We start from the raw sequence: 19,556 nt of genomic DNA on the forward strand, positions 1-19,556 counted from the left end.
CCGAGGTAGGTAAAATGAGGATCCAGATTGTTGGGGGCAATTAAGCTGACTTTGTAATAATGCCGCTGGGTGTGTGTGTGTGAAAGCCCTAATAAGCAGGCATATACATAGAAGGAAGGCTACTGCTAAGCTTGTAAGCCGCCCTGAGCCTTCGGAGAAGGGCGGGATATAAATGGAATTAAAATAAAAAATAAATAACATAAAAAATAAAATGCTGAAAGCAGAGGCAATTCCGCCTCCCAACATCTGACAACCGAAGCTGGCTGACGTTAAAGTCAGGGCTGTATCTCGCAGCCTTAGAAGGAGCGTTCAGACTACCATACAGGTCCGGGTGCCATCCCAATAGCCTGCTTCTCTGCTCAAAATGAAATCGCGGAGGCGGGAAAAGCCGCTTGTTTTTAAGGCACGTCGTTCACTGTAATTTTAAAAGAGAATCGGGAGTGGAGGGGAGAAGGAAAGCTCACACCGACCCTCTGCTTCGATTTCCTGAAGACAGCGGCTAGATCCAATAGCACTCGCTGTGAGCGTGGCACTCCCAATTTCCCCCCTGCGGCCGAGAGCTTCCTCGTTTTTGGCAGGCAAGGGTAGACTGGCTAATAGCCCTCGTCGGCCTATTTGGGCAACCCCCGGCCGCCTAAACAGAGGCAGCCCTATACCTTTCCTTCCTGCCTTATACCTTTCCTCAGGGGTCTTCAAACTCGGCCCTTTTATGACTCATGGACTTCAACTCCCAGAATTCCTCAGCCAGCATACCTGGCTGAGGAATTCTGGGAGTTGAAGTCTATGAGTCATAAAAGGACCAAGTTTGAAAACCTCTGCCTTTCCTGCTCTACCAGGTGGGAGCCCCAGCAAAGGAGCGCCGAGCTGAGCTGAGCCGAGCCGAGCCGAGCGGCGGGTGGCGTGAGGCGAAGAGGGGCGGGCTAAGCAGGGCGCCTGCGCGTCGCGGAGGGACGGGTAGGAGCGCTTGGGAGCAGCTTCGCGGAAGGGCGGGAGCTCGGCTAGTTGAGGTGGCGGGTCGGTTGGGCGCGTGGTGGGGCGCGAGGCATGGCGGAGGCGGCCCTGCCGAACTCAGGTAAGACCTCCGGGGACTTGGAAGCGGAGAAGGGGAGGGGGGGGAGAGTTACCCCGTGGTGAGCCCGACTCGGGGGGGGGTAGCCATCCCACGAGTGGAAGAAGCCCGAGGTGACTGAGCCGGACCCGACCCGACCCGACTCGACCCGACTCGACCGCGGGAGGCCGAGTTTTCCGTCCCGTTCCCGGAAGGAGGGGGGGGAAACCCGGAAACTTCGGTTCTTCGGGCACCAACGGTGCCTCTGTCCATGTTCTGCTCTTTGTCCCTTCTCGGCAAAGCTGGGGTCCCCTGAGGCCTGGGGGAGAACGGGAATGTCTGGCGTGCAGCGACCTCCGTGGGGGCAAGTTCTTGCCTTCCCTGACTGCAGAGGGACTTAAGAGACGGTGGGAGCAAGAACGGCTTCTCTATTTATTGTAGGTCCTTCTTATGTACACCTGTCTGGATAAGGTGCTCGTGCTCTCCTCCCTCTCCCTCCCTCTGTCTCTGTCTCTGTCTGTGTGTGTGTGTGTGTATACATGTATACATACATGTATACATACATACATACATACATATCTTAACATATCACCAAGGCAATTAAATGGCATATATTTCCAGGTGAGGGACACTGGGAATGTGTCGTGCAAAGCATGGGGTGGGGTGGGGTGGGAATGAATATTCATTCCAGCCGTGCTCTGCTGCTGCAGTGCATCTTGCATCAACAGATGTGACGCTCATATAAAAGGGGCATCCTGACTATCCAGTCCAGATCGTTTGCCAGCGGGACAGAAAAGACCCAAGACCGGAATGCTTTTGAAAACTTCAAAATATCCGTTCGAAGGTCACCCTAAGGAATTAGGCTTATTTCCGATTGCCTTGCGTTATTGAGATGCTTTTTTGGTTTTGTCTGGGTGCACCACAGATCGCAATTTTTTGAAAGATGAAGGCAGTAGCTGTTAAATGTTAGTTCTGAACAGCAGTGGCTTAGCTCCGGAAATATATTTTCCTCATTTTCTGGAGTCAACCGCTCTGATAGTTTGAAATGAAATTTATAATTATCTCAGATTTATTTTCTTTAAAAATAGTACCCTGAGTACTATAAATGCTTTCTTTTAAAATGTAGCCTATTTATGCATTAGTATTTTCAGAGTAGTTGCCAGGTAGGAACTGCTAATTGTGATTAAAAGAATAATTGCTTCCCTAAAATAACAGCAAGTTGTTTATGGAGAGTTTAACACTGTACTACAGCTTAAAAAACAACTTAAATAAGAGATTCAAAGATGATTTGTTTACAAAATGTAACCACTTTATAACATACATTATTTATGAATATGATTATTATAATACTTTTTAAAACACTGTTGCAATTGCTGCATCTTACTGTTGTTTGAGAAAGTGGCAATATTGTGGTCTAATGAAACAACTGTCTTTGATATTAAATGTATAATCTCAATTGGCTCACAAGAACCTTTTTCTAAAAGTGGTGAATAGAGCCTGTTATTTGCCCCAATTAATTCCAATGTCTTCCTTGAATAATGATATCCTTGTTTCATAATATATGTTGTCCTTTTTCTTAGGTGTCTTAAATCCAGATGCAACTGATTTTGTTCCAAGAGAAAGACAAATTTTCAATCCAAGTTGGAGCAATCAATCCAGGCTGGAATTTGATTGTGATTCAAGCAGAAATTCCTTACCTTCTTCTGTTCAACCTAGGCATGGTAAATGTGAAGATTCAGTTACAGATCATAATACTTTCTACAGCACAGAAAGCCAGCATGGATGTCAGCCAGATTCTTCACGATTTCACAGTACTGGTAAAACTAAAAACAGTAACATACATAGTCAGCGGTGGCAAAGATCAAGGAATGATCGAACACATGGGAAAAATCAAATGAAGCAAATACCTGCAGGGAGCACAGAGGATTCTACATGTTTAGGCACTAGATTAGTTGTAGGGCGTAGGATGAATCATAGAGAATACAGCGATTTCTCTTCAGACAGTGAAAAAGAAACTGCTACTGCAAATAACAGAGGAGCAAAGCCAAAGAAGACATATTTGATGCATTCACGTGGAAGAGGATTGAAAGAAAAAGAGAAACATTCATCTGAGAGGGAAAAAAGAATATCAACTAAATGGAAAGAAAAGGCTTTTGAAAATATTCCAGCAGTAGATCCGGCCCACTCAGATTCATCTGAAACATCTCTCGGAAAAACAGTATCTGATGGCTTTTCTGACAATAGCATTGCAAGAAGAAAATACCCTTTTGCAAACAGGCATTTTAGAGAATCTTCATGGAATAAAGAAACTGGCAAAAAGCAAGATACATCCAGAAGTAAAAATGCAAAACATGTTAAGAATGCATCTCTTCCACATCCTCCCAGAGAACGCACCAGTGAGAAGAGGAAAGAATCTGTACTGCATGAAAGAGGTTCAAACTTAGTGAGTGCGGCAGACACACAGTCGTTCTGTGAAACAGCTACACGTGATGGGAGGAAGCCACTTCTTCAAGAAGGATATAAAAACAGACGCTGGAAAAAGCAAAACGATGCACCAAAGAGCAAAGAAACTCATACAGGTAAATTTAGAAATGCTTAATACAGCAGACCTATTACTGTAGCCAAGTCATATAGTAGAAAGATGCTTTAGTAAAAAGATTATGATATATAATTTGTGATTGTAGTGTTGCAGTATGAAACCATTGATAAAGAAGCAAAAACTTGGTTCTTGTACTAATATGTGGCAATAGAAATTGCCATCTCTTAATAAGCGTGGTTTTATTTTTCTCTTTCCACCCATTTCCCATGCCCCTAATTTTACATAGCATTTAGAAACGCTTGTTATACCAGTTAGTGATACGGTATATATAAAAGAGGAAAAAAATCACTTTCACAGCTCTTCTTCCTATTGAATAATGTTGCTGGTTACTTTTTGATCCAGTTCAGATTTTGAACTGAGTGTGATAGTTTATTTGCTTTCCAAATAGAGCACTAATAGCTTTAAAAAATGTGTCCTTGAGAACTGTGTAGTTGTTAGAGATTTATCAGCAGCTCTTCATAATGTCTAAAGAAGTCTCAAACTTGTAAAGATCTTTGGGTGCAATGGTGCAAGATAGTCTTTGTTCATGTAAGGTTATTGGTGAATCCTAAGAGAGTTAATCTTTGCCTTTGGAATATGTGGAACATGTCCCAAATTTTCTTTAGCTCACAAGCATGTAAATTTCCATAGCAGCTGAGGCAATGACATAGTTCACACATCATACCAAGATATGATTTCGTTAATCATGCTTTGCCTAAGCTATATTTTGTGGGATTCATGCCTGCTGTTAAATCAGAAACTATAATTTACAAACTACAGTATGTGCATTCAGATTTTTAGACCATGGTATGGCTTATGAAATTGCTGTCAAAGTGTTCTCTCACAGTTGAACATTTTGAAAACAATGTATTTGAGACTGTTATTATTTATAACAACTTCTTGAAATGCAGTATCACTGGGAAGGCACTGAACTAATATTGTAATGTCAGCATCTGCATGATATTTTTAATCTTTCTTGTACTGCTCAGCAGCCTGATGTTCTCTCACTGTCTGATGTTTAATGACTATTATACTCTTGCTGCATAAGTGGACTGGTGCTTGCAGAAAATCAGATTGACTGCTTCAGTAATGAAAAAAGTGAATATTTAGATAATAGTAGTGTTAGTGCCAGGGCTTGAAAGAATGAGTATCTGGGAATAGCACAGTACATGATGCTTTTTAATAAATTGATGTTTGAAGGGGACTATTTAGCTACAACAGGGACGGATGTACTATCCGAAAAGGTGCCTTTGACATAATGAAAGGGTTACTGGCTTTATATACTAGTTCAGACCAAATAGTCTCCCTTACAACACTGTGCCTGAGTAAATCTTGCCACTAAATTTGCTACAAATATGCTACTTTAATGTGTGTATACCTCTGATTTACTGCATTTTAGTAAATATACTAAATAAATATTTGTGTACTAGTATTTAGTATGATTAATATTTCTAAACTAAAATCTCCTAGGGTCTCTGATAGAGCAGCTTACCTCAGAAAAATATGAATGTATGGTATGTTGTGAGGTGATCCGTGTGGTAGCCCCAGTTTGGAGTTGCCGGAATTGCTATCATGTTTTCCACTTAAGCTGCATTAAGAAGTGGGCAAGATCTCCAGCAGCACAGACTGAAGGTTAGTATGTCCTCCTGTTAAATGTATTGAAAAAATCATTACACTGGAATCAAGCATTCTGTTTTTCTCATACAGTATTAAACCAGATTATTAGAAGAATGCATCAGGTAATTTCAAGTATAACAAAATGGTTCAGTACACAAGTCTTTGTTATTCAATGTGTTGCTACTCCTTTAAAACAGAGCCAGTTTGATCTAGTGCAGGGGTGTCAAATTGATGGCCCGTGGGTTGGACGCATCATCTGGAAGCAATGGCGAAAAGGCTTTGATAGGTTGCATGATGTCATGTGACGTTGCGAGTTTGACATGTCTGGTCTAGTGGTTAAGGCACTAACTAGGCTGTGAATCCTAGTTCTGCCTTAAGCATGAAAGCCAGCTGGGTGACTTTAGTCCAGTCATTGTCTCTCAGTACAACCCACCTCACACCTTCTTGTTGTGGGGAAAATAGGAGGAGGAGGAGGAAATATTAGGTATGTTCACTACCTGAAGTTATCTAAAACAATATTAATACTAAAACAAACTAATAAAAATAAATAACAGGTGATCAACTATACCTTGAAATAAATTGGGAAAATTAAATTGGGTGGTGTTTGCTTTTTTTCTAGATGGTAACTGTGGCTGGCGATGCCCTGCATGTCAAAATGTTTCATCACAAGTTCCTAGTATTTATACCTGTTTTTGTGGTGAGTGTTTTTCTAATTTGTTTTTTAATACCTAGTCAGGGGTCTTAAGTGCCTGCTCTGTTTAGATATATAGGCTTGATTTCTAAGAAAATAATGGAAGGAAAATACCCATCCCTTCTCTCTCTTACAGCTTACCTTGGAATTTCTTCAGGGTCTTCTCGAGCAATTTGAGATTATTGAAACTCCATAGGGAGTAAGCTATTAATAGAGAAGTAGTATTTGCATCTGGAACAAATAAAGTTGCTTCAGATTTGGCTTAACTAGGGTAACTTTACCTATCAGCACTCTTTAAAGGAGACATGTCTTCTGGGCTTGCATGGTGATTGTGCAGGCTCAGGTTTGTTTTTCTGAGCATATGTAGCTATTGTTCATGCTCTGCAAAAGGCATTGTTATTTAAGAAGTCGGCTCACAACGGGGTTACTCAATCTTAAAATATGACCCCTGACCTTCCTCCCTTTACTTTTCTTGGCTGACTTTAAGATTTGCACCAAAATAACTGATTTTTAAATTTCATATATTTAAATTACCTATATTTACTATCAGATTGTTTTGTGTGAATCATTTATTCTGTGTGCCACCTCTTAAGACTAATGTACATTTTTTATAGTGAATTTTACTTTTAGGGTTTTAGAGATAAAGCTTGGATATTATAGGTTATATTTATAAGAAATCTTTCGTGTTTTTATAAGCTGCTCTACTATTTTGGTATCTTTTACTATAAAGTTATCTACATATAAATCTAATGTTTTTCCTCCAATTGGTTTCTGCTAACAAAAATAAAAAGATTGCCTTTGGAATAGTAAAAGTGATATAAAAATCTGGAAAGCATTGTGTATACCTCTCCTTGTGGGCATACAGACATATATATATATATATATATATATATATATATATATATAGGTAATCCTCAATTTATAACTGTTCATTTAACAACTGAAGTTGCAATGTCCTCAACTAAAACTGTTTAGTAACCATTTAAAGTTACAATGATACTGGAAAATGTGACTTATGACCATTTTTCACACAACCGTTGCAGCATCCCCATGGTCATGTGATCAAAATTCAGGTACTTGGCAACTGATTCATATTTATGACGGTTGTATTGTCCCAGGGTCATGTGATCCCCTTTTGCAACCTTCTGACAAGCCAAGTCAATGGGGAAGCCAGATTCACTTAACAACCGTGTTACTAACTTAACTACTGCAGTGATTCATTTAAATGTGGTAAGAAAGGTAATAAAATGGGACAAAACTCACTTAGCAAAAGAAATTTTGAGTTCAATTATGGTCATAAGTCAAGGACTACCTGTAGTTTTCATTTGCCGGTATTGGTAACAGTCTTTATAAAATACACCTGTCTTACATAACAGAGAGGCTGTCATGTTTTTCTTTGCTATATAGCTTATCACCGTGGAAAGATTCAGTTCCATGTTTTAAAGTATATGTTGAATAAAATTAGATATATTTAAGATGCATAGTAAAGTACTAATAGTTATAAATGTAACTGTTTTAGTTCTTTAAAGACTGATATGTATATTTTTAAAGGTCTGATGGGAAAAAAAGGATACATGCTATAGGTTAAACTTGTTAGAATGACAGAAAGCTGAATTTATTTAATTTATCATATTTATATGGCCACCCATTTCACAAAATGTGAAGTGGTGACATACAATAAAAATTTAGCTACAAGTACAATTTTTTATGTTTCTCATTTATTGAATGGGAATTTATATAAAGTAAACATTGAATGGTAGAAATAAAAAAGGAAATAATAAAAGGTATTTCTAGGAACTTGACCGTGTTTGCCATCATCATGCAATTTCAGTAGAATCTATTGTGTTAAAACTTAAGTGTTTTCATATAGTACACTAAATATGCCTTAACAGTTCACATTATAGCTTACTGTATTGCATGAAGCCAGTCTCTCTCTCTCTCTCTCTCTCTCTCTCTCTCTCTCTCTCTCTCTCTCTCTCTCTCTCTCTCTTCTCTCTCTCTCTCTCTCTCTCTCTCTCTCTCTCTGTGTGTGTGTGTGTGTGTGTGTGTGTGTGTGTGTGTATGCATATGTATACACATGCATACATACATACATACATACATACATCAACTGGGAGACAAACTCTGCACCAAGTGGAAGATCAAACAGATTCCTGACAAACCTAGCAGACAACTTTGTCTCCCAAAAAGTAGAGAAGGGAACTAGGGAATTAGCCATATTGGATTTAATCCTCACTAACAGAGATGAAATGATAGAAGGTGTTGAAGCCACAGGAACCTTTGGGGGGAAGTGATCATGCAATATTGGAGTTCAACATTCTGGAAGCACAAGCAATAGAACACAGTCAAACTAGAGTCTTGGACTTTAAAAGAGCTAATTTCAATAAACTTAGGGGAAGAATTCCATGGATGAGAATCCTAAAGGGGAAAACAACTCAAGAAGCTTGGGAAATTTTGAAAAGTGAAATAATAAAGGCCCAGTCTAACACAATACCAACAAAGAAGAAAAATAACAGCTCTCAAAAGAAACCAGCATGGCTGCATAAAGAACACTCTGATAAATTGCAAGATAAAAGGACAAATATAAGAAGTGCAAAGAGGGGCACATAACTAAGGCAGAATATCAGCAAACAGCAAAGATGAAGTGAGGGAAGCTAAGGCTCAAAATGAACTAAGGCTTGCGACCAAAGTCAAAAATAACAAAAAATGCTTCTTTCAAAATATAAAAAAAACAAGAAAAAAGTTAAGGAAATGACTGGTCCATTAGTGGGAAAAAGTGGCAAGAAGGTGACAAGCAACAGGGAGAAAGCAGAACTATTTAACTCATTTTTTGCATCTGTCTACACAAAGGGAAAAAACAGTCCAACCTACCAAAAACGGTGCCATAAAAAACAGAATAGAAACGCAAGTTAAGATAGGCAAGAAAATGGTAAGTGAGCACCTGTCCAGCCTAGATGAGTTCAAATCACCAGGACCAGATGGATTACACCCCAAGGTCCTCAAGGAACTGGCAGATGTGATTTCAGAACCACTGAACTATATTTTTCAAAGATCCTGGAGCACTGGGGAACTACCAGAGGACTGGAAAAGAGCTGGTGTAGTTCCCATCTTCCAAAAAGGGAAAAAAATAGATCCAGGAAACTACAGACCTATCAGCCTGACCTCAATACCTGGTAAGATTCTGGAAAAGATAAACAACGAATCAGCGAACACCTAGAGGCAAACAAAGTCATTACTAAAGGCCAAAATGGGTTTGTCAAAAACAGATCATGCCAGACAAATCTTATTGCATTCTTTGACCAAGTGACAAAATTAGTAGACCAGAGGAATGCTGTGGATATAATTTAGTTGGAGTTCAGTAAGGCATTTGATAAAGTAGATCACAACCTAGTACTTGATAAGATAGAAAAATGTGGGTTAGACAGCATCACCACCAGATGGATTCGTAGCTGGCTGACTGGCTGTACTCAGCGTGTGGTTCTCAATGGAACTGCATCTACATGGAGGGAAGTGTATAGTGGGGTGCCCCAGGGGTCTGTTCCCAGGCCCAGTGCTCTTCAACATCAACGATTTGGACGAGGAGATAGATGGGGAACTCATCAAATTTTCCAGATGACAGCGAGCTGGCAGGAATGGCCAACACTCCAGAAGATAGGCTTAAGATACAAGAGGATCTGGACAGACTTGAACACTGGGCACTATCTAACAAAATAAAATTCAATGGTGAAAAAAGTAAGGTTCTACATTTAAGCAAGAAAAACCAAATGCACAGGTATAGTATAGGTCAGTGATGGCGAACCTTTTAGAGACCAAGTGCCCAAACTGCAACCCAAACCCCACTTATGTATTGTTGGGTGCCAGGTGGGTGTGGCCCATTGGGTGGGCGTGGCTGCGGTGGTAATGGCAGACTGGGTGGGACTAAAAAGTTCAATCAATTCCAACTTTGCAAGATCTTTTTTTCCCCGTGAGAAGTTGCAATTTATTGATTGATTGAACTTTTTTTTTTGCACAAAGTGGCAGAGGCCTAAATTGAAAAGGTTTTATAAAACCCAGCTCAAGGCCTAGGACTGGGGTGATGGCACGTGTGCCCACAGAGAGGGCTGTGTGTGCCACTTGTGGCACACGTGCCATAGGTTCGCCACCACGTGTATAGGTGGTACCTTGCTCAACTGTAGCAACTGTGAGAGAGTTCTCAGAGTCCTAGTGGACAATCACTTAGATAGGAGCCAGCAGTGTGCTGCAGCTGCCAAAAAAGCCAACACAGTGCTAGGCTGCATTAACAGGGATAGAATCAAGATCACATGAATATTAGTATCACTTTACAATGCCTTGGTAAGGCCACACTTGTAATACTGCATCCAGTTTTGGTCACCACGATGTAAAAAAGATGTTGAGACTCTAGAAAGGAATGGTTGCTGGAATTGGGTATATCTAGTTTAATGAAGAGAAGGACGAGGGGTGACATGATAGCAGTGTTCCAATATCTCAGGGGCTGCCACAGAGAAGAGGGAGTCAAGCTATTCTCCAAAGCGCCTGGAGGCAAGACAACGGATGGAAACTAATCAAGGAGAGAAGCAACCTAGAACCAAGGAGGAATTTCCTGACAGAATTTATTTATTTATTTATTTATTGAATTTTATATCCCGCCCTATTCCCAAAGGACTCAGGGCGGTTTACAGGGCGAATTAAACAATACAAATAAATACAATTAAAATAGAATTAAATTAAGACTAGCCCACAATTAAAACAAATTAAAATTTAAAGTTAAATTAAAACCCCCTCAGTCCAGGCCAGAAAGATCAAATAACCAAGTTTTCAGGTCCCGGCGAAACAAGCGAAGGTCCGGGGCAGTCCGAAGTTCCACCGGCAGTTCATTCCATAGGGCAGGCACGCCCACAGAGAATGTCCTCCCCCTTGGAATCACCCGCCGGCATTCCCTAACCGGCGGAACCCTAAGGAGGCCCTCCCTGTGGGAGCGCACAGGACGATGGGAGGCTGATGCTGGCAGCAGGTGCTCCCTGAGATAATCTGGACCCATGCCATTTAGGGCTTTATAGGTCATCACCAGCACCTTGAATCTCACCCGGAGGGGAACAACCTGCCTCCAGAAGCAGTGAATGCTCCAACACTGGAAGTTTTTAAGAAGAGACTGGACAGCCATTTGTCTGAAATGGTATAGGGTTTCCAAGGTCCCTTCCAACTACTACTACTACTACTACTACTACTACTACTTCTTCTTCTTCTTCTTCTTCTTCTTCTTATTATTATTATTATTATTATTATTATTATTATTATTATTATTATTATTATATTTGGATTTTGCGGAAAGCATAACATTTAAATGTTATAAATAAATATTTCTGGGTTCTTCCTAGGCCGGGTAAAAAATCCTGAATGGAATAGAAATGAAATACCACATAGTTGTGGAGAATTGTGTAGAAAGAAAAGATCAGCTCAAGATTGTCCACATTTATGTAATATGTAAGTCTGCTGATATTTTTTTTAAAAAAATATTTCTTTACAGCTTGACTAGGGGTTTTAGATAATATGGGACACCATAGTCATTAGTTGGGCACAAGATTTGAGTTAATAGAATAAATTTGTTCTTATAGCTTAGCATGTCAGCTGCTATCTACCTATTTTTCATCTGTCCCTCTCTATCCTTTAACTTTACATTGCAGCTCTTTCTGAAATTGCATAATTTCTTGAACATATGAGTCTAGGCAAAGAATCAGAAAATGTATATAAATTGTGCACATTTTATGTATAAAATGTATACATAAATACGTAGATAGTAGCTGACATGCTAAGATAGGTTATTATAAGAACAAAATTATTTTATTAACCAAATATTAATTGTTTATTCTTCATAACATGCAGAATGTATACTTGTACAGAATTAACACATTTTGGTTCTAAATCAGAAATAAATTAGCATAATAATATGTTAATTATATAGGAATGTATGTTAGCACGGCTGGGTAAAAATGAAATAAAAATACTGTACATAGTTTTATTTGTTTATTTGTTTCTTAGACTTTGTCATCCAGGACCTTGTCCATCCTGCCCTGCTTTCATGACCAAAAAATGTGAATGTGGACGTACAAGGTAATACAGTCTGCATTAGAAAAATTATAACCTTGGTTTTTATAAGTTATTTTTAAAGTGTCATTGGGGAATTACAAATGTTAAGTATAACATATCTATTCTTGGGGAATTGGCTTGTACTTTCTAAGGGTCTAGTCTCCTAGACAACATATGAATATGCGTAGTTAGAATATGCTTGTGTAGTGCCCTCCCTCATTTGGGTTTCAACCAGTGCTTTTTTATGACAGTCAATCTGTTACCAAAATTGGAATAGTGCTGCTAGAAGAAAAAAAATCTTGAGGAATTCACGGAAAAGGGATTAATATTTAGGACATGGAATTAAATGTTTCTTTATGTTTTCTGTAGATACAATGAATAATACTTGAGGTTTTACAGTAAAACTATATAAGAAATATATGGTTATCTTTGATTTCCTAGCAGTGTGATGTTTTATGATCTACAACACAAGTAGTTCCTAGGATTAATTGTGCCCCTGCTGTCAATTCCATAAAATAAAAATTTTCAGAAGAATTCAGTTTAGAAATAATGTTGATAGAGCTAAAGACATGAAGGATAATTTATGAATTTATCATTAATTTTTTCCCCACATGCTGTTGAGATTGAGAATGCCAAAATTTGACAATCCTATTTTTAAAATTATTCTTAAAATACTTTTTTTTACGCTTTGGAGTAAAATGACATCCTTTCATTCAAAAAACCCTCCTAATGAATGGCTAATATTGTAAGGCAATATTCAGGTTTCTAATGTTATATTATATTAATGTGTAAACAGTATAATGTATAAAGTTTAGCATTATTATGATGCACAGTTCTAGATTAGATGAAATCTGAATTCAGATGTGATGAGTAAGCTATTTTGTTAGAATTTGGCTTACTACCGTGTTTCCCTGAAAATAAGATCTATCCCAAAATAAGCCCTAGCTTAATTTTTACTCATGCACCTAATATAAGCCCAACCCCCAAAATAAGCCCTAGTTAAGAGTCTGCCCACTCCATCCCACTGGTTGGTCTGGTTGCATGAGGTGGGGCAAGGTGCATGTGTAAAAATCAAGTGTTATGGTGCTGATAGATGAGATCAATTAAAGCAGAACTCCGAGGCTTGAACTTTCCTCTAAGAACATGTTTATTGGTTACAAAGTATCAGCACGGTCAAAGGTGAAACCAAGACTAAAGTTCCCTCCAAAAGCAACAGTAATACAAAGTTAAAATTCCCACCCCATAACCTAGGCCAGGGGTCAGCATCCTGAAACAGTGAAAGAGCCACTCGGAACTGGTTCCCTCACAAAAGGAAAAACTGGGAGCCGCAAAAAATGCGTGCACATGCGTGTACATGCGCATATGTGCAGAACAGGGTTTGACTGAAGAGTGGACACAAGGCGAGATATACACCTACCCTGCATATTTGAATTGATTGGTTGAACTTTTTTAGTCCCACTTTTTTTTTTTGACTGCACATGGCAGAGGACTGGGAGCCGCAGGAGACAGCTGAAAGAGCCGCATGTGGTTCCAGAGCCGCGGGTTGGAGACCTGTGACCTAGACCATCAACTACGTTTCCCAATAGAATAGTTGGGCGGGTTTTCTAACATTAGGCTCAACCCCACCCCCACCCCCAATCGAGGGAACATAAATTACTTTGGTTCCCACAGGACAGAAAATTGTTTAGGCTAGAATAAAACATCTCATTCCTCTTCCCCCCCCCCAATCCTGTGGCAACCAAAATTGAGCAAGATGGCTTCAGTCACATTCGTTGCAGGTTTAACATCAAGCTGGGGTGGGGATGTGTGGAGCTGCCCCTCAAGCCCCACACCGACTTACCTCAGAACTGCCTCAGCCAGGAGTCCCACATCCCAACACCTGCCTTGCCTTGCGGTGGCAGCACCAAAAATCCCATCCAGCAAGAGCCCATGGCCGACGCCAGCCCATTTCTGCAGCCACTTGCCGCCGCTCATGTGCATCGCTCCCAGCCTCTATTTCGCTGGCAGAGGCCTTCAGCTGAGAACGGAGACCAGGGGGGTGACGTGCATGTCAACCTGGGGCTTCATTCTGGACTGCAGAGGCCTCTCCTGAAGGCCTCTGCTGGCGAAACAAAGACCAGAGGCAACGCAAACGGTGGCTAGTGGATGCAAGAAGTGGACCACGAGACAGAGGAAAAAATAAGACATCCCCCGAAAATAACGCCCAGTGCCTCTTTTGGGGGCAATTTTTTTTAAACACCGGGTCTTATTTTTGGGGAAACATGGTATGATGTGTGACCACAGCCATTGTGATTTATAAACCATAATTTATTACTTGGGTTCTGTAAACTCAACCATTACATCTTACTATCCAGGCCATTATTAGTGAGGATCTTATAATACTGTTTTATTTTTAAGATCACAAATAATGTAACAAATAGCGGAGATAATTTTTAGATATTTTCGCCTTTATATTTTTTGTTATATTGGCATATGGACACACAGTTAATCTGAGCTTAATGAAAGATGTGCATCTGAAAGGGAGGAGATAAACGTTTTGCCCAACCAAATTATTAAAAAGAGAGAGTTTATACCATGTTAAAGCTTAGATTTTATAAAATTCATGTTTTGTCAAGTTTTTCATGGATCAAAATTCATTGCAGAAATGGTTTAGTTTTTATTTTAAGGTGCTACAAGACCTGCTTTTGCAACAGCAGATAAATACAGTTACCTTTCTTGAAACTGCTAATTTGAACTTAAATTTCAGAATAAAATGTTATGTGTAGCTACAACTGGATAATTGTAAAGAATGGGTTTGAGCTCTCCAATAGTGCAAAAATGATATGTTTAACGTGTTGATCCTATTGTGTGGGAAGGATTTTTCTGTTTAAATAAAATTCCCTACAGTTTGCAGTTTTATGAAATTATACCCCCTTAATTTAGCAAGACCCCTAACCAAACACTAAAATTTTTAACGAGTTTCATGCCTGCTAATCAACAGCTTTTTGAAAAAAAAAGTTTTGAGTAAAGGGTTCAAGTGTGAATATAGAATTTGCTCGGTCATTGCTGTTGACTGATTTAGTTTTCTTCTTCTATAGCCATTCAGTTCGCTGTGGGTATTCTTCTGCAATTCAGTGTACTAATACATGTGGGAATGTTTTGAATTGTGGTAAACATAATTGTACCCAGATATGCCATTCGGGAAAATGCCTGCCATGTGAATTGACTGTAAAACAAGGTGAGTAAGGAATTCATAATTTTTTAAAATTTATTTATAAGTACTACTTGTGTGAGATTTACAGAATTACTGTTTATATAGGACCAACTTTCTACTAGGGTTAGGTCTAGGTATTTCATTTCATTTCATTTATTGGATTTTTATACCGCCCTTCTCCCGAAGGACTCAGGGCGGTAAACAGGGCATATAAATAGCGATACAAAAGTTAAAAAAAGATTAAATAAATTGCCCAATTAAAACAGTCAAATATAAAAACCCATAAAAACCCAGACATTCCCCCATCAGGCCAGGCCAGCTTGTTCGAATAAATGGGTCTTTAACCCGCGCCGGAAGGAGCGGAGATCCGGTGCCATCCGGAGCTCCACCTGCAGTTGGTTCCATAAAGCCGGGGCGCCCACAGAGAAGGCCCTCCCCCTGGGGGCCGCCAGCCGACATTCTCTGACCGGAGGCACCCTGAGGAGGCCCTCTCTGTGGGAGCGCACAGGGCGGAGGGGAGTCGACGCCGGTAGCAGGTGGTCCCCGAGGTATTCCGGACCCATGCCATGTAAGGACTTAAAAACCATCACCAAAACCTTGAACCTCACCCGGAAGACAACTGGTAGCCAATGCAGCTCGCGGAGCAAAGGTGTAACATGGGAGTACCGGGAAACTCCCAAGACAACTCTCGCGGCCGCATTCTGTACCAGTTGGAGCCTCCGAGTGGTCTTCAAGGGAAGCCCCATGTAGAGGGTATTGCAGTAGTCCAGACGAGAGGTCACGAGCGCATGAGTGACCGTGCACAGGGCATCCCGGTCCAGATATGGCCGCAACTGACGCACCAGGCGAACCTGGGCGAAAGCCCCCCTAGTCACGGCTACTATATGATCTTCTAGGTTAAGCCGTGAGTCTAGGAGGACTCCCAAGTTGCGAGCCCTATCCACGGGGGGTAAGAGCTCACCCCCCATAGAAAGAGATGGAACATTTTGAATGTCCCGGGATGCCGGAATGCACAGCCACTCAGTCTTGTCGGGATTGAGCTGAAGTCTGTTCCTCCCCATCCAGACCCGAACCGCCTCCAGGCAACGGGACATCACAGCGAGGGCATCACTGGGGTGGTTTGGGGTAGAAATGAAAAGTTGGGTATCATCAGCATATTGATGATACCCAACTCCAAAACCACGAATGATCTCACCCAGCGGTTTCATGTAGATGTTAAACAGGAGGGGCGAGAGGACCGATCCCTGAGGAACTCCACAAGCGAGAGCCCTTGGGGTCGACCTCTGCCCCCCTGCCAACACCGACTGCGAGCGTCCCAGGAGATAGGAGGAGAACCACTGAAAAACTGTGCCTCCCACTCCCAATCCCCTGAGACGCCGCAGCAGGATACCATGGTCGATGGTATCGAAAGCCGCCGAGAGGTCTAATAGGACTAGGACAGAGGAATGTCCTCTATCCCGGGCCCTCCAGAGATCATTCACCAGCGCGACCAATGCCGTCTCCGTGCTGTACCCGGGCCTGAAGCCCGATTGGGACGGGTCGAGATAATCCGCTTCATCCAGAACCAGAGGAAGTTGATGCGCCACCACACTCTCAACAACCTTCGCAAGAAAGCGAAGGTTGGAGACCGGACGAAAGTTGTTTAACACAGCTGGGTCCAAGGCAGGCTTCTTGAGGAGAGGTCTCACCACCGCCTCCTTCAAGACAGCGGGGAAATTACCCTCACTCAAAAAGCAGATATAACTGCCTGGAACCAGCCTCGTGTCCTCTCCCTAGCTGCATAAGCCAGCCAGGAAGGGCACGGGTCCAATAAACATGTGGAGGAGCTCAACCTCCCCATAATCCTGTCCACTTCCTCAGGGGTCACAGAATCAAACTCCTCCCAGATAACATTAACAAGACCGCCCGTGTCCTGATCGTCGGACTCTGCCCAGCTGGAGTCCAGACCGGTCCGAATCAGCGATTTTATCCGACAGATGTTGACCAAACTCCTCGGCACGACCCTGTAAGGGATCCTCCCTCACCTCCTGGTTAAGGAGGGAGCGAGTCACCCTAAACAGGGCGGCCGGGCGATTATCTGCGGACGCGATGAGGGCAGAGAAGTAATTACGCCTCGCCGCCCTCATCGCTGCGAGATAAGACCTAATATAGGTTCTTAGTCGCAACCGGTCAGATTCGGATTGGCTGGACCTCCAGCAGCTCTCTAGGCCCCGTTTCCGACGCTTCATCTCCCGGAGCTCCGCGGAGAACCATGGAGCTCGGTGGGATCTGCACCGGGTCAGGGGCCGCAAGGGTACAACTCGGTCAAGTGCCTCAGTGGCTGCCCTTTCCCAGGCTTCCACTAAGGCCTCTGCCGAGTTGTGAGCAACGGAGGCAGGTGGGGACCCCAGCGCTGCCTGGAACCCATCAGGGTCCATTAAGCGCCTGGGGCGGTACCATCTAGTTGGTTCCATGTCCCCACGGCGAGGGGTGGCAAAACGGAAGACCAGCCGCAGGAGATGATGATCGGTCCATGACGGGCATAATAAATGGAGAGCCCCCACCAAGATCATCAAACCACCGTCCAGATAAAAAAACTAGGTCAAGGGTGTGGCCTCCCTCATGAGTTGGTTCGGCAATTACCTGCGTCAGGTCCATGGCCGTCATGGAAGCCATGAACTCCCGAGCCAACTCAGATGACCCTCCCAGGGATGGTAGATTGAAGTCACCCAAAACTATAAGTTTGGGGAACTCAATCACCAACCCAGAGAGGACATCGAGTAGCTCAGGCAGGGCTGCTGCTGTGCGACTAGGCGAAACGTACACCAGCAGCAAGCCCAACTGCGCCCCCGGACCAAATCTCATAAAAAGAGACTCACACCCGACTATCTGAGGAACGGTGGTCTCCCGCGGACATAAGGTCTCCCTAATAGCTACCGCCACTCCCCGCCCCTACCGTGAGCCCGAGGCCGGTGCAGCACCCGGAAACCTGGTGGGCAGAGATCAACCAAAGGGACCCCACCCTCTGGACCCAACCAGGTCTCCGTGATGCAAGCCAGGTCCGCATGCTCACCCTCCATCAAATCCCGCACGAGGGGAGCTTTGTTAATCACGGACCTGGCATTCAGATACACCAGCCGGAGCTCAGGAGGCTGCACATCCTCGCTCCCGGAACCTCGGGGAAGAAGCAGGTATGCTCTGTTAATATATGCATAATGAAAAATAAAATTGCTATGATGGTAGAATGATAATGATATTACTATGTTGAAAAAATATAACATGTAATAGGCTAGAAATTTCTTTTTCTGTTTATTTCCATGTAAAAGCAAACCTTGAAGGCTAAAAAAAGTCAACTGATTACTAAAAATTCAAACATTTTGGTAGAAAGCAGGAGATTGTAATTTCAAGTCCCATGAAAACCAGCTGTTTGACTTAAGGGCCAGTCACTCTCTTTCAGCCTAACCCACCTGACAGGGTTGTTGTTATAGGGAAAATCAGAGGAGAAGTTATGTTAGGTATGTTCACTACCTTGAGTTATTTGTAAACAGAACAAGTACTACTCCTAAATACTTTTGGGAGATCTATTGTAACTTCAAACTGTCTCTAAGTGACTGGTTATAAGTCATGGACTACCTATAACCCAAGTATATAGTTGAGTATTTAAATTATGTAATACAATAATTCAATGAATGTCTTCTTTGATTTGTTTTAAATAACATAGTACAGCTTACAGTTTGATGCAGTACCCAGTTTGATTAAAGGTACTCATCGATTTATGATCACAATTCAGCCTGAAATTTAGGTCGTAAGTTGACATGGTCATTAAACAAGTCACCACATGACTTTACTCAACATTACGACTATAACATGGCTTTCCCAGGATGGACAGAAAGTAGACAAAGAGAAAACTGCCTGCTGAAGGGAGACAGGGAATTCCCCTTGGTGCACAGAAGGGAACTTCAACCCTGGGCTGGGGAAATTTGTGATCCAAGCTTCTTTTCTGCAGCTCAGCATTGCAATTCCCTTCTTTCCTGCTGAAGAAACTCCGCCCCACGTGAAGTGAAATCAATTTGTCAGGCAACGCTTTTGTTGTCAAAGAGGCTGGGTGAAGAAGTCCCTTCATAAGGGATGTTTTTCACCCAGCTTCCTTGACAGCAAAAATGCTGCTTGCTACAGAGATTCTGCCCCAGGTAGGGTGGAGTCTCTCTAGCGGTCAGTACTTTTGCTCTCAGAGTAGCTGGGTGAAAAAGACCCTTCATGAGGGACTTTAGTGTCTACTGGCCAATAATAAAAATTATTAAAAATTCTTGCTGGAACAATTATGGGCATAAAAATCATTGGGTAAAAGATTAAAATAATTTAATCT

At 41.9% G+C, this 19,556-nt stretch overlaps 1 protein-coding gene across 1 annotated transcript in view; it reads left to right on the plus strand.

The window, feature by feature from the left end:
• The first annotated feature begins 986 nt into the window (after positions 1-986).
• Positions 987-19,556, plus strand: part of NFX1 (nuclear transcription factor, X-box binding 1) — a 44,940-nt gene continuing 26,370 nt past the window's right edge. The window contains exons 1-7 of the mRNA XM_081325117.1: positions 987-1,072; positions 2,629-3,627; positions 5,097-5,258; positions 5,863-5,940; positions 11,310-11,415; positions 11,971-12,042; positions 15,096-15,235. Coding sequence (XP_081181243.1) covers positions 1,045-1,072; positions 2,629-3,627; positions 5,097-5,258; positions 5,863-5,940; positions 11,310-11,415; positions 11,971-12,042; positions 15,096-15,235 — 1,585 coding nt within the window. The 5' untranslated portion in view covers positions 987-1,044. The remainder of the gene's footprint in view (positions 1,073-2,628; positions 3,628-5,096; positions 5,259-5,862; positions 5,941-11,309; positions 11,416-11,970; positions 12,043-15,095; positions 15,236-19,556) is intronic.

Source organism: Vipera berus (genome assembly GCF_964194415.1).
Source record: "Vipera berus genome assembly, chromosome: 3".
NCBI lineage: Eukaryota > Metazoa > Chordata > Lepidosauria > Squamata > Viperidae > Vipera > Vipera berus.